The sequence below is a fragment of the Dysidea avara genome, chromosome 13, assembly GCF_963678975.1.
Source record: "Dysidea avara chromosome 13, odDysAvar1.4, whole genome shotgun sequence".
Classification (NCBI taxonomy): Eukaryota; Metazoa; Porifera; class Demospongiae; order Dictyoceratida; family Dysideidae; genus Dysidea; species Dysidea avara.
In genome coordinates, this window is record NC_089284.1 from 13997704 (window position 1) to 14013477 (window position 15774).

At 37.3% G+C, this 15774-nt stretch overlaps 1 protein-coding gene across 1 annotated transcript in view; it reads left to right on the forward strand.

Annotated features, from left to right (window-relative positions):
• LOC136242475 (transient receptor potential cation channel subfamily A member 1 homolog) overlaps positions 1 to 15774 on the forward strand; it is a gene marked incomplete at its 5' end in the record, with an annotated part of 157819 nt that overhangs the window by 54637 nt on the left and 87408 nt on the right. Inside the window, 2 exon segments of the mRNA XM_066033906.1 lie at positions 6584 to 6767; positions 8921 to 9018. Of these exon segments, the coding sequence (XP_065889978.1) occupies positions 6584 to 6767; positions 8921 to 9018 (282 nt within the window).

A 15774-nucleotide genomic window follows, 5' to 3' on the forward strand; every position in this document is an offset into this window, starting at 1 on the left:
TCTCTACATGATGGTTTCTTTGTAGCTGAACTCTCTACAAGGTGACTTCGTCCAGCTGATCTCTTTACGGTGTGATTTGTTTCTAGCTGAACTCTCTACAGGTGATTTGTTTGCAGATAAACTCTCAACATGGTGGTTTCTTTGTAGCTGAACTCCCTACATGATGGTTTCTTTGTAGCTGAACTCTCTACAAGGTAACTTCTTCTCTACAGGGTGATTTGTTGTAGTTGAATTCTCTACAAGGTGGTTTGTATGAGGCTGAACTCTCTACATGGTGGTTTCTTTGTAGCTGAACTCTCTACAGAGTGATTTGTTTGTAGCTGAACTCTCTACATGATGGTTTCTTTGTAACTGAACACTCTACAAGGTGACTTCTTCTAGCTGATCTTTCTACAGGTTGAATTGTTGTAGCTGAACTATCTACAAGGTAACTTCTTCTAGCTGATCTCTATACAGGGTAATTTGTTTGTAGTTGAATTCTGTACAGGTGGTTTCTTTGTAGCTGAACTCTGTATATGATGGTTTCTTTGTAGCTGAACTCTTTACAAGGTGACTTCTTCTAGCTGAACTCTCTACGGGGTAATTTCTTTGTAGCTGAACTCTCTATACGATGGTTTCTTTGTAACTGAACTCTCTACAAGGTAACTTCTTCTAGCTGATCTTTCTACTGGGTGATTTGTTTGCAGCTGAACTCTCTACATGGTGGTTTCTTTGTTGCTGAACTCTCTACAAGGTGAATTCTTCTACCTGATCTCTCTACAGGGTGATTTGTTTGTAACTGAACTCTGTACAAGTGCGTTTTTGTGGATGATCTCACTGCAGGTTGATTTGTTTGTAGCTGAACTCACTAAAGGGTGATTTTGCTTGTAGCTGAACTCCTTGCATTGTATCTAGTTTCTAGCTGATCTCTCTACAGGGTGATTTGTTTGTAGCTGATCTCTCTGCAGGTTGATTAATTTGCAGCCGATCTCTCTACAAGGTAATTTGTTTGTAGCTGAACTGTCTGTAAAGTGATTTATTTGTAGCTGATCTCTCTGCAGGTTGATTTGTTTTAGCTGAACTCTCTACAGGGTGATTTACTTGTAGCTGAACTCCTTACATTGTGTCTAGTTTCTAGCTGATCTCTCTAAAGGTTGATTTGTTTGTAGCCGATCTCTCTACAGGGTAATTTGTTTGTAGCTGAACTCTGTACAAGGTGCTTTTTTGTAGGTGATCTCACTGCAGGTTGATTTGTTTGTAGCTGAACTCACTAAAGGGTGATTTGCTTGTAGCTGAACTCCTTACATTGTGTCTAGTTTCTAGCTGATCTCTCTACAGGGTGATTTGTTTGTAGCTGAACTCTCTACATGGTGGTTTCTTTGTTGCTGAACTCTCTACAGGGTGTTTTGCTTGTAGCTACTCTCTACAGGGTGATTTGTTTCTAGCTTATCTCTCTACAGGTTGATTTGTGTGTAACTGATCTCTCTACAAGCTGATTTGTTTGTAGCTGAATTCTCTGCAAAGTGTTTTGTTTGTAGCTGACCTCTCTTCAGGGTGATTTGTTTCTAGCTGATCTCTCTACAGGGTGATTTTTTTGTAGCTGACCTCTCTTCAGGGTGATTTGTTTCTAGCTGATATCTCTACAGGGTGATTTTTTGTAGCTGACCTCTCTTCAGGGTGATTTGTTTCTAGCTGATCGCTCTACAGGTTGGTTTGTTTGTAGCTGAATTCTCTACACGGTGATTTGCTTGTAGCTGAACTCCTTACATTGTGTCTAGTTTCTAGCTGATCTCTCTACAGGGTGATTTGTTTGTAGCTGATCTCTCTACAAGTTGAATTGTGTGTAGCTGATCTCTCTGCAGGTTGATTTGTTTGTAGCTGATCTCTCTACAAGGTAATTTATTTGTAGCTGAACTGTCTAAAAGGTGATTTGTTTGTAGCTGATCTCTCTGCAGTTTGATTTGTTTTAGCTGAACTCTCTACAGGGTGATTTATTTGTAGCTGAACTCCTTACATTGTGTGTAGTTTCTAGCTGATCTCTCTACAGGGTGATTTGTTTGTAGTTGGTCTCTCTACAAGTTGATTTGTGTGTAGCTGATCTCTCTGCAGGTTGATTTGTTTGTAGCGGATCTCTCTATAGCGTAATTTGTTTGTAGCTGAACTCTCTGTAAGGTGATTTGTTTGTAGTTGATCTCTCTGCAGGTTGATTTGTTTTAGCAGAACTCTCTACAGGCTGATTTGTTTGTAGCCGATCCCTCTACAGGGTAATTTGTTTGTAGCTGAACTCTCTACATGGTGGTTTCTTTGTTGCTGAAATCTCTACAGGGTGTTTTGCTTGTAGCTGATCTCTCTACAGGGCAATTTGTTTGTAGCTGATCTCTCTACAGGGTGATTTTTTTGTAGCTGACCTCTCTTCAGGGTGATTTGTTTCTAGCTGATCTCTCTACAGGGTGATTTTTTGTAGCTGACCTCTCTTCAGGGTGATTTGTTTCTAGCTGATTGCTCTACAGGTTGATTTGTTTGTAGATGAACTCTCTACAGGGTAATTTACTTGTAGCTGAACTCCTTACTTTGTGTGTAGTTTCTAGCTGATCTCTCTACAGGGTGATTTGTTTGTAGCTGATCTCTCTACAAGTTGATTTGTGTGTAGCTGATCTCTCTGCAGGTTGATTTGTTTGTAGCCGATCTCTCTACAGGTAATCTGTTTGTAGCTGAACTCTCTATAAGGTGATTTGTTTGTAGCTGATCTCTCTGTAGGTTGATTTGTTTTAGCTGAACTCTCTACAGGGTGATTGCTTGTAGCTGAACTCCTTACATTGTGTCTAGTTTCTAGCTGATGTCTCTACAGGGTGATTTTTTGTAGCTGAACTCTCTTCAGGGTGATTTGTTTCTAGCTGATCTCTCTACAGGTAGATTTGTGTTGATTTGTTCATTACTGATCGCTCTAAAGGTTGATTTGTTGCAGCTGAACACCCTGCAAAGTGTTTTGTTTGTAGCTGATCACTCTAAAGGGTAATTTGTTTGTAGCTGAACTCTCTCCACAGTGACTTGTGTGTAGCTGAATTCTGTGTAGCTGAATTCTGTGTAACTGAATTCTCTAGAGTGACTTAATTGTAGCTGAATTCTCTACACAGTGCATGACTTGTTTATAGCTGAACTTTCTTCAGTGTGACTTGTAATGTTCTGAATCTCTATAGTGATATATTTGCTTAACTCTCCACATGGTGACTGTCTTCTTGCTGAACTGTCTATAAGATTAACTGTTTGCAGCTGAACTCCCTACAGAATAACTTGTGATGTAATAAAATTCTATAATGGAGTAAATAAATTAGCCGAATGCTCTATTAGGGTGACTGTTCTATTAGAGTATCTCGATCTTGCATTTGCTACACGGAGTTGGCTTTCGAATCATAACTCAGTGGTTTGTAATCCGATTCTTCTGTACTACTGCAAGGACTTTCTATGATAATTATTCCAGCTATACACCGATTTTCAGCTCATTGCTCTAAGCGGTTTGCCTAGTAGGCGTGAAAACTAATACTTTTTTATTCATAAAAATCGATCGCGTAATTGTGACACAGGTTGGGTTTTGTGTCATATCTCCGTGGTCTTTATCTCGATTCCTTTCAAACCACCAAAAGGCACTCCTACGATGGTTACTCCATCTACATATCAATTTTCAACTCATTCCATGAAGCGGTTTACCCTGTAGGCGTGACAACAAATCGATCTTGTTTTACGCAAATAATCGGTAATAACTCCTGAACCATTCATCGGATTTGTACCAAATTTGATGCTAGGATTCGCCTTTGGACTCCCTTTCTGTGTGCCAAATTTCAAAGCGATCGGAGTACGTGTTTGCTTGTTATAGCAATTTTTGCAAGTGTGCGAAAAGACGAAGAAGAAGAAGAAGAAAAAAAACGAAACTTTGGCAGCTCGTATCTCGGAAATGGCTGGAGCGATTTCCTTCAAATTTGGAATGTAGACTCCCTTGGCTGGCGGGAAACTGTGTAGCAAATTTGGTTCCAATCAGATAAGTGATCACCGAGATACAAAGGTGTGAATATGACGTTTTCGTTCTTCCTGTCAATATACTCACGGTGTGGCGCGCCGGCTTCTTGGGCCGCACGACACACTATCGTGTGTCTTGATAAGTATAAGAAAAGTAGGAATTTTAAACTAGAGTAGGGACAATATAGTACCGTTGCAATAAAAATTACTGAAATAAGCTGGATCAGAATAGTATGTAATGTCCAGACACTGTAAAACAATGAGAAGTGAATATCCCTACTGTGTTATGGAGATTCTACAATCAAAATGCACCAGTAGGGATATTCACTTCTTATTGTTTTACAGTATCTGGACATTACGTACTACTCTGATCCAGCTTGTTTTATTGCAATGGTGCTACATTTTTCCTACTCTAGTTTAAAATACCTATAATATTCTTATACTTGTTTGTGAGCTTTTGTTAGTTCATAACCACTGTTAAATAGCTATCCTCACATATGTAATACAATTCTAGTTTTAATCATATTTATGAGTGAGGTGATATTCTGCAGCGATCATGAATCTAATAATCCAATTATACACAAGGGCTGTCCACTTATATTACAGCTGCACCGACCTACTACTGATGTATACACACCAAGCTCCAAGGTCTGGTGTAGCTGCCAGACTAACTTATTTACACGCAGCTAAGCCAGACTAATTCACTTATAACAGTAGTCTACTTTCATATACATGCATTGTGCATACCATTCTACAAGCAGTCCTTTCCTGGTGGTAGGTGACATCTCATCTACAATGGAGAACAGCTCACTTTCTTTGTGCGTACCATTCTACAAGCACTCCATCTCCTGGTGGCAGGCAGCTTCTCATCCACAGCTCACTGAGCTATGCACCTGGAACCTAGTCTCATGCCCAGACCACACCCATTGCATTCAGTAGGGTCTGGTGACAAATGCTGGAGTTTTGGGCCCTACACCATTTTTTTTCTTTCTGACCAATCAGACTGACCAATCAGATGCTTTAATTCAGCTACAATGAGATTAGATAGGCTAGTACGATGAGGATGGCCAACTGGAACCATGGATACAAATACATAAACAATATGGCAGTGAGCCCAAAAATGTAGCGTAAGTCACCAGACCCTACTAATGCAATGGGTCTGGGCATGAGACTACCTGGAACTAATACATGTGTATTTATGTTGGTGCAATAACATTGTGAAACATGTACGTCTGGAGATCAAAACCATACTGTGCTATGGCTGCCATAATATATGGAAGGATAAAAGTGACAATAGCACACATATTGTATGGCTATCAATATGCCAAAGGTTTCTTCTTATGTAAATTTGAAGTGTTTCTGTGAAAGAAGTAGGGCCATAACTGTAGCCACTTTTCCACTACATTTGACTGAACGCATCAGGTAGGCAGTAGAAAGTTCTGTTGGTTATTTTTTTTTCAATTCTGTAGCAACTTAACAAAAACATTTAGAGTCAATCTGAAGGCATTTTTGGGCCCCAACCAATACTGTCATGTCATAATGAGGGGAATAGAGGCAGGTTTTCAGGTGATATTTTATCACGGGCCATGCCCACACCTTCATCATCCCTACTATACAGTACGATAGTACTGTATAATAATATTATCTCAAATTTATCATTCAAAACTACCTCATGATGAATTGTTAAATGCATGGTCATGTTGCTTTATTAAGTGATATTTGTAATTATGTGAAGATAAAAAATTCACTATATAGCCCATTTTGATTGTCCTTATCCTTACAATACCAAATGCATATTTTCCAAGTATTTTAACAGAAAAACATACTGTGTTTCTTCAGCCTGAAAATTTTAACCATACAGAAATGTGCAGTAACTAATGGAGAGTAGCAGTTATTTGAGAATAGCATCTATAACTCCTAAGTCACAAATTAATATAATGCAGCATTTACATAAATAATAGAGTAATTGTGATAACTAAAGGATTATTGTATTGTTATCACAGTATAGAGCATATAGCTAATAAATTATTAGTCAGCTAAAGGTTTTACATACGTATAGGTATATGCTTGACAACACTTATCTCTCCTAGTACAGATATCTTCACTGTTGGATTTTATGTTCATAAAAATGGTAACTCCTTCAATACTGCCTTTTTCAACTACTGCCATGTATTTAACATCACATACCTGTTTTCAACATACTGCAATACTTAACTACATGCACATACACTACTTTGAATAATTAAGAGCTCAAATATTTACAAGTAGTAGCCACAGGTTTTTTTTGTGTAAAGTAACTGCAGTGCTCAAACTAATGTGATGATTATTCAACGGCAAAGGTAATTTGAAGTTTGAGAGATAAAAGTCATGCTACATGATGGTCTCTAAATTGGCTTGTTACTGTTTAATAATCAAACTGTAAAGTTTTAGATATTTGCATATATTTTTTGGGGAACTCTTACATAGGAAACAGTCTCCTGGAACTAATGATGTTGTTGAGTGTAGATTGATTATGTTTTCTTTGTTTTTAAAGCTCTATCATTGTGTGTATTGGAAATATATTAAGTAGCTGTATATTCATTGGCATTTATAGATCTGTTGATTTGGAACAAAGAGATCGTTCAAAACGAACACCACTTTTAGCAGCAGCTGCTGCTAACAATTTCAAAGTAACTGAAAAGCTTCTTAGTGTGGGTGCCAATGTAACAGTCACTGATGAATGGGACCAAAACATTATTCACTTAACTGCAACATATGGTGCAGTGGATGTGCTCAAGGTCAGTAGACAACAAATGTATTACTTTGAATGAATCATTTGAATGATTTATTATGTTGAAGTTGTAGAAGATACAACCAGCATGTATATCACTGAAGTTACTGTGCTTGGTATAAGCGTGGAACATGAACCAACTTGTTTGCTGTAGTTTATTATATTAGGTGTAGAAATGAAATCAACCTGCTTGCACAGTTAATTAAACACAGCAACATCAAATCTATCTTCACATAAGCCATAAACTAATCGACTGGTTCTAAGATTGCATTTTAAATCTCTAAAAAAGTACCTCAAGATCCAACCTCATGATAGCTATTTTTCATTAAAAATATCTTTTGTGGTCCACTATTTGATTTACAATCCAATTTAGTCATATCTATGATATGTTAGTCATATCTATATGCTCGGTTTCACTACTTTTTGTTGTACATATATGTTCATATTGTGATATAAACATTGGTGATAGAGTTTATCTATATCTTGGCTCAGCTACACTAGCTACAATATGTTTGACCCTTTTTAAGTGACCAGTACCCTTTTAATGGTGTACTTTCAAAATTCTGTTCTGTCACTGTATGTGGGTTTATGAGTAGTGATCAGTTCTACAGTACATTGGCGACTCCATGTAACAAACAATTGAAATGGTAGAAAGGCATGTGGGAAAAGGAAACTTATGTATATAATAATAATTATGTGCGTGTATGTAGATAGGTAGATAGATAGACAAATTCTTTATTTTCACATTTGCGTATACTTTTAAGCTATCATTCTGACTAATAATCTATGACCCTGTTAAAGCTCTTTGAAGGTAATAATAATTCCTAAAAGGGAGAGTCATCTATACCTATTCCCTTATTCAAAATTACTATCTTCCTTATGCAATATTTGTTGCCATGCCCCTACTACAGTTAGAATTTTTCAATTACTCTTACATATGTATATGGGAAATTTGCTGCTAACATATGCTATACATGTACAGTATATTAAAAATTATGAATTTAAAAATGAAGTAGGGATCCAAGCGATAAAAAGTAGTGAAACAAGAGATGAACAATGGTAGTTATTACAGCATAGCTCAGTGGGAAATCCCTACTTTGGCATTGAACACAAAATAATTGTTATACCATGCCAAAGTAGGGATTTCCCACTGAGCTATGCTGTAATAACTACCATTGTTTATCTCTTGTTTCACTACTTTTTATCGCTTGGATCCCTACTTCATTTTTAAATTCATAATTTTTAATATACTAGTTTGTTTAGTTTTTTGTTAAAGCATACAGCTAGCTATAAATGTGTGACTGTTCTATTAGGGTGACTGCTGTATTAGAGTATCTCGAGTCAGCCTGCAAAAGATGTGTGCTTGCCCAAACAGGGTGTGTTCATCATGGTTTTGATCAATTATTAGACTAGAGTATCTCGAATCGGCCTACCAACTTGAAGGTGTGTGGTCACAAATACAGCTAGCATAAAAGGGGCATGGTCTCAATCGATATATGTAGAATAAAGAATGGGCGTGATCTTGTGACCTATCATGGAGTATCGGTACCTCTGTACAGTAGCGTACTCTTAAGCACCTTAAATAATTTTGTGGCATCTATTATGCTGCTTAAAGAAAGTGTTGATATGGAAAATTAACGCCTTGATATGGTTTCGTTGGATGAAGAAGAAGACAAGCAGCCTGATTGAAGATAAAAGAAAAGACAAGGCGCACAGGGCGTACACCCGTCAGAACCCCAAAAGGCACATCCCACTGGTAAGTTTGTTGTTGTAGCGTAAAATGGTGACCGTGCACTGCTTTGTTTGGGCTTTAGGCTTGCGACTGTGGTCAGAGGCAGTGATACTAAAGTTGGAGTTTTGGCAACTTTTTTAAATTTTATATCTGGCCACCTGTAAGTGTTTTGTTGTATTTAATGCTGTTTATGTATTATATGGACTAGTACTATTCCATAAAGGTGGTTTTCGCTGCATACAATGTCTGTAGGATGATTTTTAAAGGCGGAATTTTGGGTGGTACGCGAAATGATCCCTACATAAATGGTACGACCGTACTGTTTGACAAGAGACAAGGTCACCATTTGTATCAGCAAAGTAATATTAAATTAAATGTGCATTTAACCACTAAATATTTAGCATTTAAATAATGGTATATTTCTTTAGAAAGTCTTGGAACACAAGGATGCAGTGAAGTTGATTGATGCAAAGGATTGTGATGGATGGACCCCACTTCATACAGCTTGTCTAGAAGGTCACTATGAGTGAGTAAAGTGTAGTATATTTAATTAATTGAAGCATATATAGTATGTATACATGCAAAATAGTTTCTACATGTTGAGCACGCAGCCTTAAAGTACATAGTAACTTTGAAACAATGTGGATATTAAAGTATGATAGTGCTCCCCAAGCTATTGCAAAGAATACACTTAATAGGTGCATGCATTATTTAATTTTTGCCAACTGCTTAATTATACACTAGTGTTAAAATGAAGTAGAGTTACAGTGATAAAAATAAAGTAGTGAAACAAGAGATGATGGTAGCTATGAGGGAAATCCCTACTTGGTATTGTAGCAATGTGGGAAAATCCCTAAATTGGCATGTTCTTACCATTTTTCAATGCCAAAGTAAGGATTCTCCCTCATATCTATCATCATCTCTTGTTTGACTACTTTTTATCACTGGAACCAATTAATAATTTTATTACACTAGTTTATTAACTTTTTAGTTAGAGCATAGCTATAAAATACACGTGTGGTTGTGACTGCTGTAATAGAGTATCTCAATCTTGCTGCAGTACTACGTGGTAGATTAAGCTAGGAAGATGGTACAATACCTTATTTTCTATGGAGCTAGATTATTGAGGGATGTGGCCTCAGCACAGATTATTAGAAGTGCGTATTCTGATTGTTTAAAGGGGTTTGGCTCATTGCAATTGTTTTATAAGTGCAGCTTAACTGCTACACAACCCTACCAAGGATACTACAGTCTGTTAAGTGCCTAAAATAGTTTCATGGTATCTAAATACACTCCTTTAAGGAAAGTGTTGACACAGAAAGTTAATGCCTTAGCATGATTTCCTGGCATGAAGAAGATGACCATTTAATTTAAGATAAAAGGAATGGCAAAGCACAGAAGACAGACATTCGTTGGAACCACAAAAGGCACACTCCATCGGTGAGTTTGTTGATGTGACGTAAAATGGTGGTCATGTGCTGCTTCATTTGGCCTCCAGCCTTGTGACTGTGGTCAGTGAGGAAATATGGGTTTTGGCAATTTAAATTTTCTATATCCGGCTGTCTGTAGTGTTTTATTGTTTTAAATATTATATTTGATGTTGAATGGAATAAGATTATTCTGTAAAGGTGGTACCAGTACGATATTTCTATGATGGATTTTAGATGCTGTATTTTCAGCAGCACACGTCACTTAAGAGGGAGCCCTACTAAACAGTACTGTTTGATAATTATACAGTGTGGCAGTACGGTATAGTAGGAATCATCCCAATGAAAGCACCCCCGAAAAATTGCCATTAAAAAACTTACACATAGAACACACCTTCATGGAAGGGTCTCAATGTGTCTAATGTCAAATCTAACATTAAAACTTACAGAAGCACCGATATTGAATTTTAAAAATAATCGCCAAAACTGCCTGCCTGTCTGCCTGCCTTCCTGCCTGTTGTAAAGAAAAGACAAGTGAAAAAAAGTCCCAAAACTGGCTTTGGGGCTTGCAATCAAGACACATGATATAATTGTTTCGTGCAGCCAAGTACAACCAGTGTGGCCGTGAAACAGACAAATGTGTATTTTATAGCAACTAAGAAAACGCTATTTTCACACATTCATAGATTGATAGTGGAAATTAACCATTTTGCTATGGAAACTCCCTCAGGGTGGGGTACCTCCTGTTTCACATTTGAGCTGAATCCACCCAGCCATCACTGAGATATGTGCCTTCAAATTAGTTTCTTCGTATTTTTCTTCATTGGCCTCTGCTATTCCATGGAATGGAATGGAACATGATGGAACAGAATGAAGCACTAAAACACGGAATGGAACAACTTTTCAATACAACTTTATTATTGATATTGTGTGGTATGCAGCTCGATTTCTGAAGTGTTACACAATATCACCAGGAGGCATGGCAACACTAGTTAGACTGACTCTCCCTGGACTGGACTTCCACCATGTACTGGAAGCTTTCATATAGCAAGAGTGAATGCATGTCACTGTGTTGAAGGTTCGTGTGTTTTGAAGTGTGTCTGTTCCACTTCATCTCTAAGTAGGCAAAGTGTAGATGCTAGTTAAGTAGCTAACACATTATTTAGTACTTTAATAGCAGCATGAATGTTTCTTGTAGCTACTCTCAAAAAGTATACCTACTTAACTCTGAACAGGTGCACTTCCAGTGGTGTAGCTATCATTGAGGTAACCGAGGCAGCTGGGTAAAAGTTATTTGAATGAAGATAAGGCCAGGCAAAGTAGATTGCTAGTTTCTCATCAGCCTCTTCCTCAATTTTGATACAGGTACCACTCATCCCTTTTGGTAAGGAAATGTGTGAAAATTTGGTGAACATAGTTTCAACCACAACACACTAAATACTTAAACTGGCATTTCTCAATGTTTTTAAATAGGCGATAAGACTGGTTTCCCCACAAATAATTAATCTGCCGATATACGTACCTCACTAGTTTGTCTGGTAGACATGGCAAGTAATACTTTTTTATTGACAAAATTCGATCATGTACTTGTTGGCATTTTTGTTACAACTCCATGATTGTTAGTGTGATTTCTTTCAAACCACTAAAGGTTTGCATTACAATGGTTACTCCATGTACAGACCGATTTTCAAGTTATTCCTTCCAGCAGTTTACCCTGTCACAGTGGCCGTGAAAAAAAAAATGCTTTTGCATTTTTCAAAAATTGGGCTTAACTTCCCTATTCTTTATCCAATGTGTATTAAATTTGGGCTGTAAATGTGCTTCATAATACTCATACTGCCCTCCAAATTTGAAATATAAATTGACTAAAACACACAGGAGTTATAGCAATTCTTCTAAGTGGTGAGCAAGAAGCCTCCACTAATCCATGGAGTGGAACAGAACAGAATGTACAACTAAAATACAGAATAGAATGATTTTTTTTAATACCACTTCATTATCGATTACTGTGTGACATGCAACATTTCTTGATTTTTTGCAAGCGCTATACAATAATAGAATTACTGGAAGGCATGGCAACATCAGACTAAGATGCTGGCTAGATTATAGCTAACGTTGGAAGCTGTCAAGAAGAGAAGTCAAGGGTATAGCCAGACATGACATTTCAGAAGGCTAGGCAAACCTGAATGCTCTGAACAAAAGTGACTACTTTATTAGACTGCAGTATCTCAATCTTATCATTCTTACATTAGGCCAGGCAAAGTTGATTTATAGTTTCTCATTACCCGTCCACATCATCCTCCACCCTGCCACCTTTAATTTTTCATTACTGCTATAATTGATCACATGCACTAGCATTTCGATGTTTAGACCAACTATATGTACATCATTTTTAGCTAAACAAAACACTTCTTCCTGCTTCAGAAAGGTGGTGAATAAGTTTCAAGAAGGCTCTTGATAATCCTTGTAGTGACAGATAGCCTGCGGTTGCTGTGATTTTGAGTGTTTCCTAATAATGAAAAATGACCATCCACCTGCCCACCCAGGAGGGGGGGGGGGGGGGGGGCAGAAGGAGGCAAGAGGCTGTTTAAAAAATTAAAGAGGAAGGCATAGGCACCAAGTTATTAGCCATTCGGGGCTCAGAACTGGCTATAATGAAGAAAATTTACAGCACAGATCTTTATTTAACACCACACATTAAGGCCCTCGACTGCATGTACAGATCACCACTGTGTTTGGGAAAAGCAGCCAGTAAAAGCAGACCACTCAAGTCTAAGTTGTGAAATTTGATAGTTTATTTATGTAGCCTTGTGTTCTTGGTGAAAAATCAAACCTGCTGTAGTGGGCAATAAGACCGGTTTTCCCAGATCCAGTCACAGCCTTTCAGTGGTCTACAAGGAATCAGAATAAAAACTACTGAGTTATAGTGCAAAAGTCAACTAGGTGTAACAAGTGTACAATCGAGATACTCTCTCTAATTGTGCAGTCACCCTACTAGAAACCTATTACAGCATTCAGCTACAATCAAGTCACTAGTGTAGTGGTGTGTGATATAGCATACTTTCCTATCACGATTATTGCACACAACATAATCACGATACGATATATATCACGATATAAAACTCATTACTCAGCTGTGTACTTACACTGATGACACTTGTAGCACTGATGTACTAGAAGTACAATACAACATGGTACATGACTAGCATACAATATTGCAAGCTCTTTTATCAAAAAAAAGTACAGTGTACAATGACATCTTAGGTACATTTTTCTCTAATTGTAGCTAGAGCTGGGCAATAGTAAAAAAAATATCAAGTATTATGATATTAATTTTCAAATCATATCGTGATATTTAGCCCCTACACTATCATGATGGATGTAACACTTCTAAATGACTACTAAGTAGTTCTATTCATGAACCATTTCTTGCCTTTTCACAAGAAAGGAGCAATGATTAGGTGTAAAAATGTATAAATCAGCAAGTTTGTTCACAAAATTCTCAACTGTACAAGCAGATACCTACTGATCTGTCATTTAGATGCTATTGTGATACATATTATTATCATGATAATTATTTTCATTCCTACTGATCGTCTTGTGAAAATTTTGCTATCGCCCACCACTAATTGTAGCTAAAATCTATACCTAGGTTTATATCATGATATAAAGATTCTATATCACATCACGATATAGAAAATTTTATCACGATATATCAATATATATCACATATCGCACATCACTACAAGTCACCATGTAGAGAGTTCAACTATGAAAAAGTCACCCTGTAGAGAGCTCGGCTATGTTACAAGTCACCCTGTAGAGAGATCAGCTACACCATGTAGAGAATTCAATCCCAAACAAATCACCCTTTACAGAGTTCAGTTACAAAGCAAGTCAAATTCAACTAACAACAAGTCACCTTGTAGAGAGTTCAACCATAAACAAGTCACCCTGTAAGAGCTCAGCTATAAACAAGTCTCACTGTAGAGAGTTCAGCTACAAGACAAGTCCCCATGTAGAAAGTTCAGCTACATAACAAGTCACCCTGTAGAAAATTTAGTTACTAAAAAGTTACCCTGTAGAGAGTTCAACTACAAGCAATTCATCCTGTAGAGGGTTCAGCTACATTACAAGTCACTCTGTAGAGAGTTAGAAGTCACCCTGTAGAAAGTTTAGCTATGTAACAAGTCACCCTGTAAGGAGTTCAGCTATGTTACATGTCACCATGTAGAGAGTTTATTTACAGCCATGACTCAAACCAACACCCAAATCTTCATCCACTGAGCTACTGCTCTCATGGCTGTTCACCTCACTTAATCCCTGTCTTATAAATTAAATTCCAGTTTCAACTTAATAGATCTATCAATGGAAATTCTAGATTGTTCTATACATAAGTGTTGTATTAGAACTCCTCAAAAATGAATGCACTATTAGAGTATTACAATAATGTTAACAAATTGTAGATAAAGCATGTAGCACAATACAGGTATGTAACACTTTCACATCTCAGATCAAAGGAACTGCCCAGGCTACATTTGCAATGTAGCCCAGTTGGCGGCTACATCTGAATGTAGCTTGGGCTACAACTGGGCAGGGATTGTATAGACATTATGGCCAAAATCGATTGTGAGGATCGATTAATACTAATGAGATTAGTATGCATGACTTAAATTTGGCCATGAAAACCACTCAGATGGAAAGTGTTTTGTTATCTTCACCAATGTGTTGGACTAAGGTGAGGACTGGTGCTATACTAAGTGTTTCGACACATTTTCAAATATGGACCATACTCACAATACTGATAACATGAAATTACCACTCTACACGAAATAACCACTCTACAAGCAAGCTTACTCATCTAGGCCTTTAGTTAAACTCCATAATTATGCCATTAATGATTCAAAGCACTGGTTAAACTCGTGTAACCAAACTTTTCCATGATATCTTTAGGATTTGTCTGTTCATCATAGCCAAATGTAGCTAAAGCATACCGGTAACCATAATCGAATTTTTCATACATGTATATCATGTAATACTGTATATTAGAGATCATGAAGGTTTAGGTTTTTCTAGCCAAAAAATCACCCAAAATCCAGCTTCATAGTACCATCCTGGCAGTATTGGCTAGGTATAGCCAAGCCCAAAGCGCCTCCAGTACAGCCCTAAACGCTTCCAATAGATTTATGAAAATTAATTTTTTTTAATTTTTATTCAATGTAATTTTCTACTAACTAACTGACACCTTCAGACAAGCGTACCTCAATAACAGCTAAGACTACAGGCTTGCTTTTTCACTGTTCGATGTCGCTTCATCCCGAGACATGCCTTTTGGCATACCACAGTATGTAAAATGCATGCATCATGGACTTACCTTTGTCCTCCTTTGTGTCCCATTTCTCTTAGCTTATGCAAAGTGTCAATTCACGGTACCGCGATGCATGGTGTCCCTATGTTTGTAAATGGGAATTGTCTGTATTTTTATGTGGTGACTGGATTGATTGTAGAGGTGGTTCTAATACTGTTCTTCCTTTGTACTGCTGTATAATGGGCTAAAAATAGGAGAAAATGAAGCATAATGGCCACTTCACTTTGAGTCAGTAATTGATAGAAAAGAAAACAGTAACGCTGGTGCCATCCTTTCTTTTGATGCAGTATGTGTGGGTTCACCAGTCATAATAATGTTACAAAAAGTAAACAAACAAGTACAAGGAAAAATTAGGAATTTTAAGTTTGATTAGGGATCATAGAAAAAAGTAGGGAAACAAGGGAGGTTGCCTATACCTGCAGATATACTAGTGATCATTTAATCCCTATAACTGAAGTAGGGATTAAAGGTTCAGTAGTATTATCTG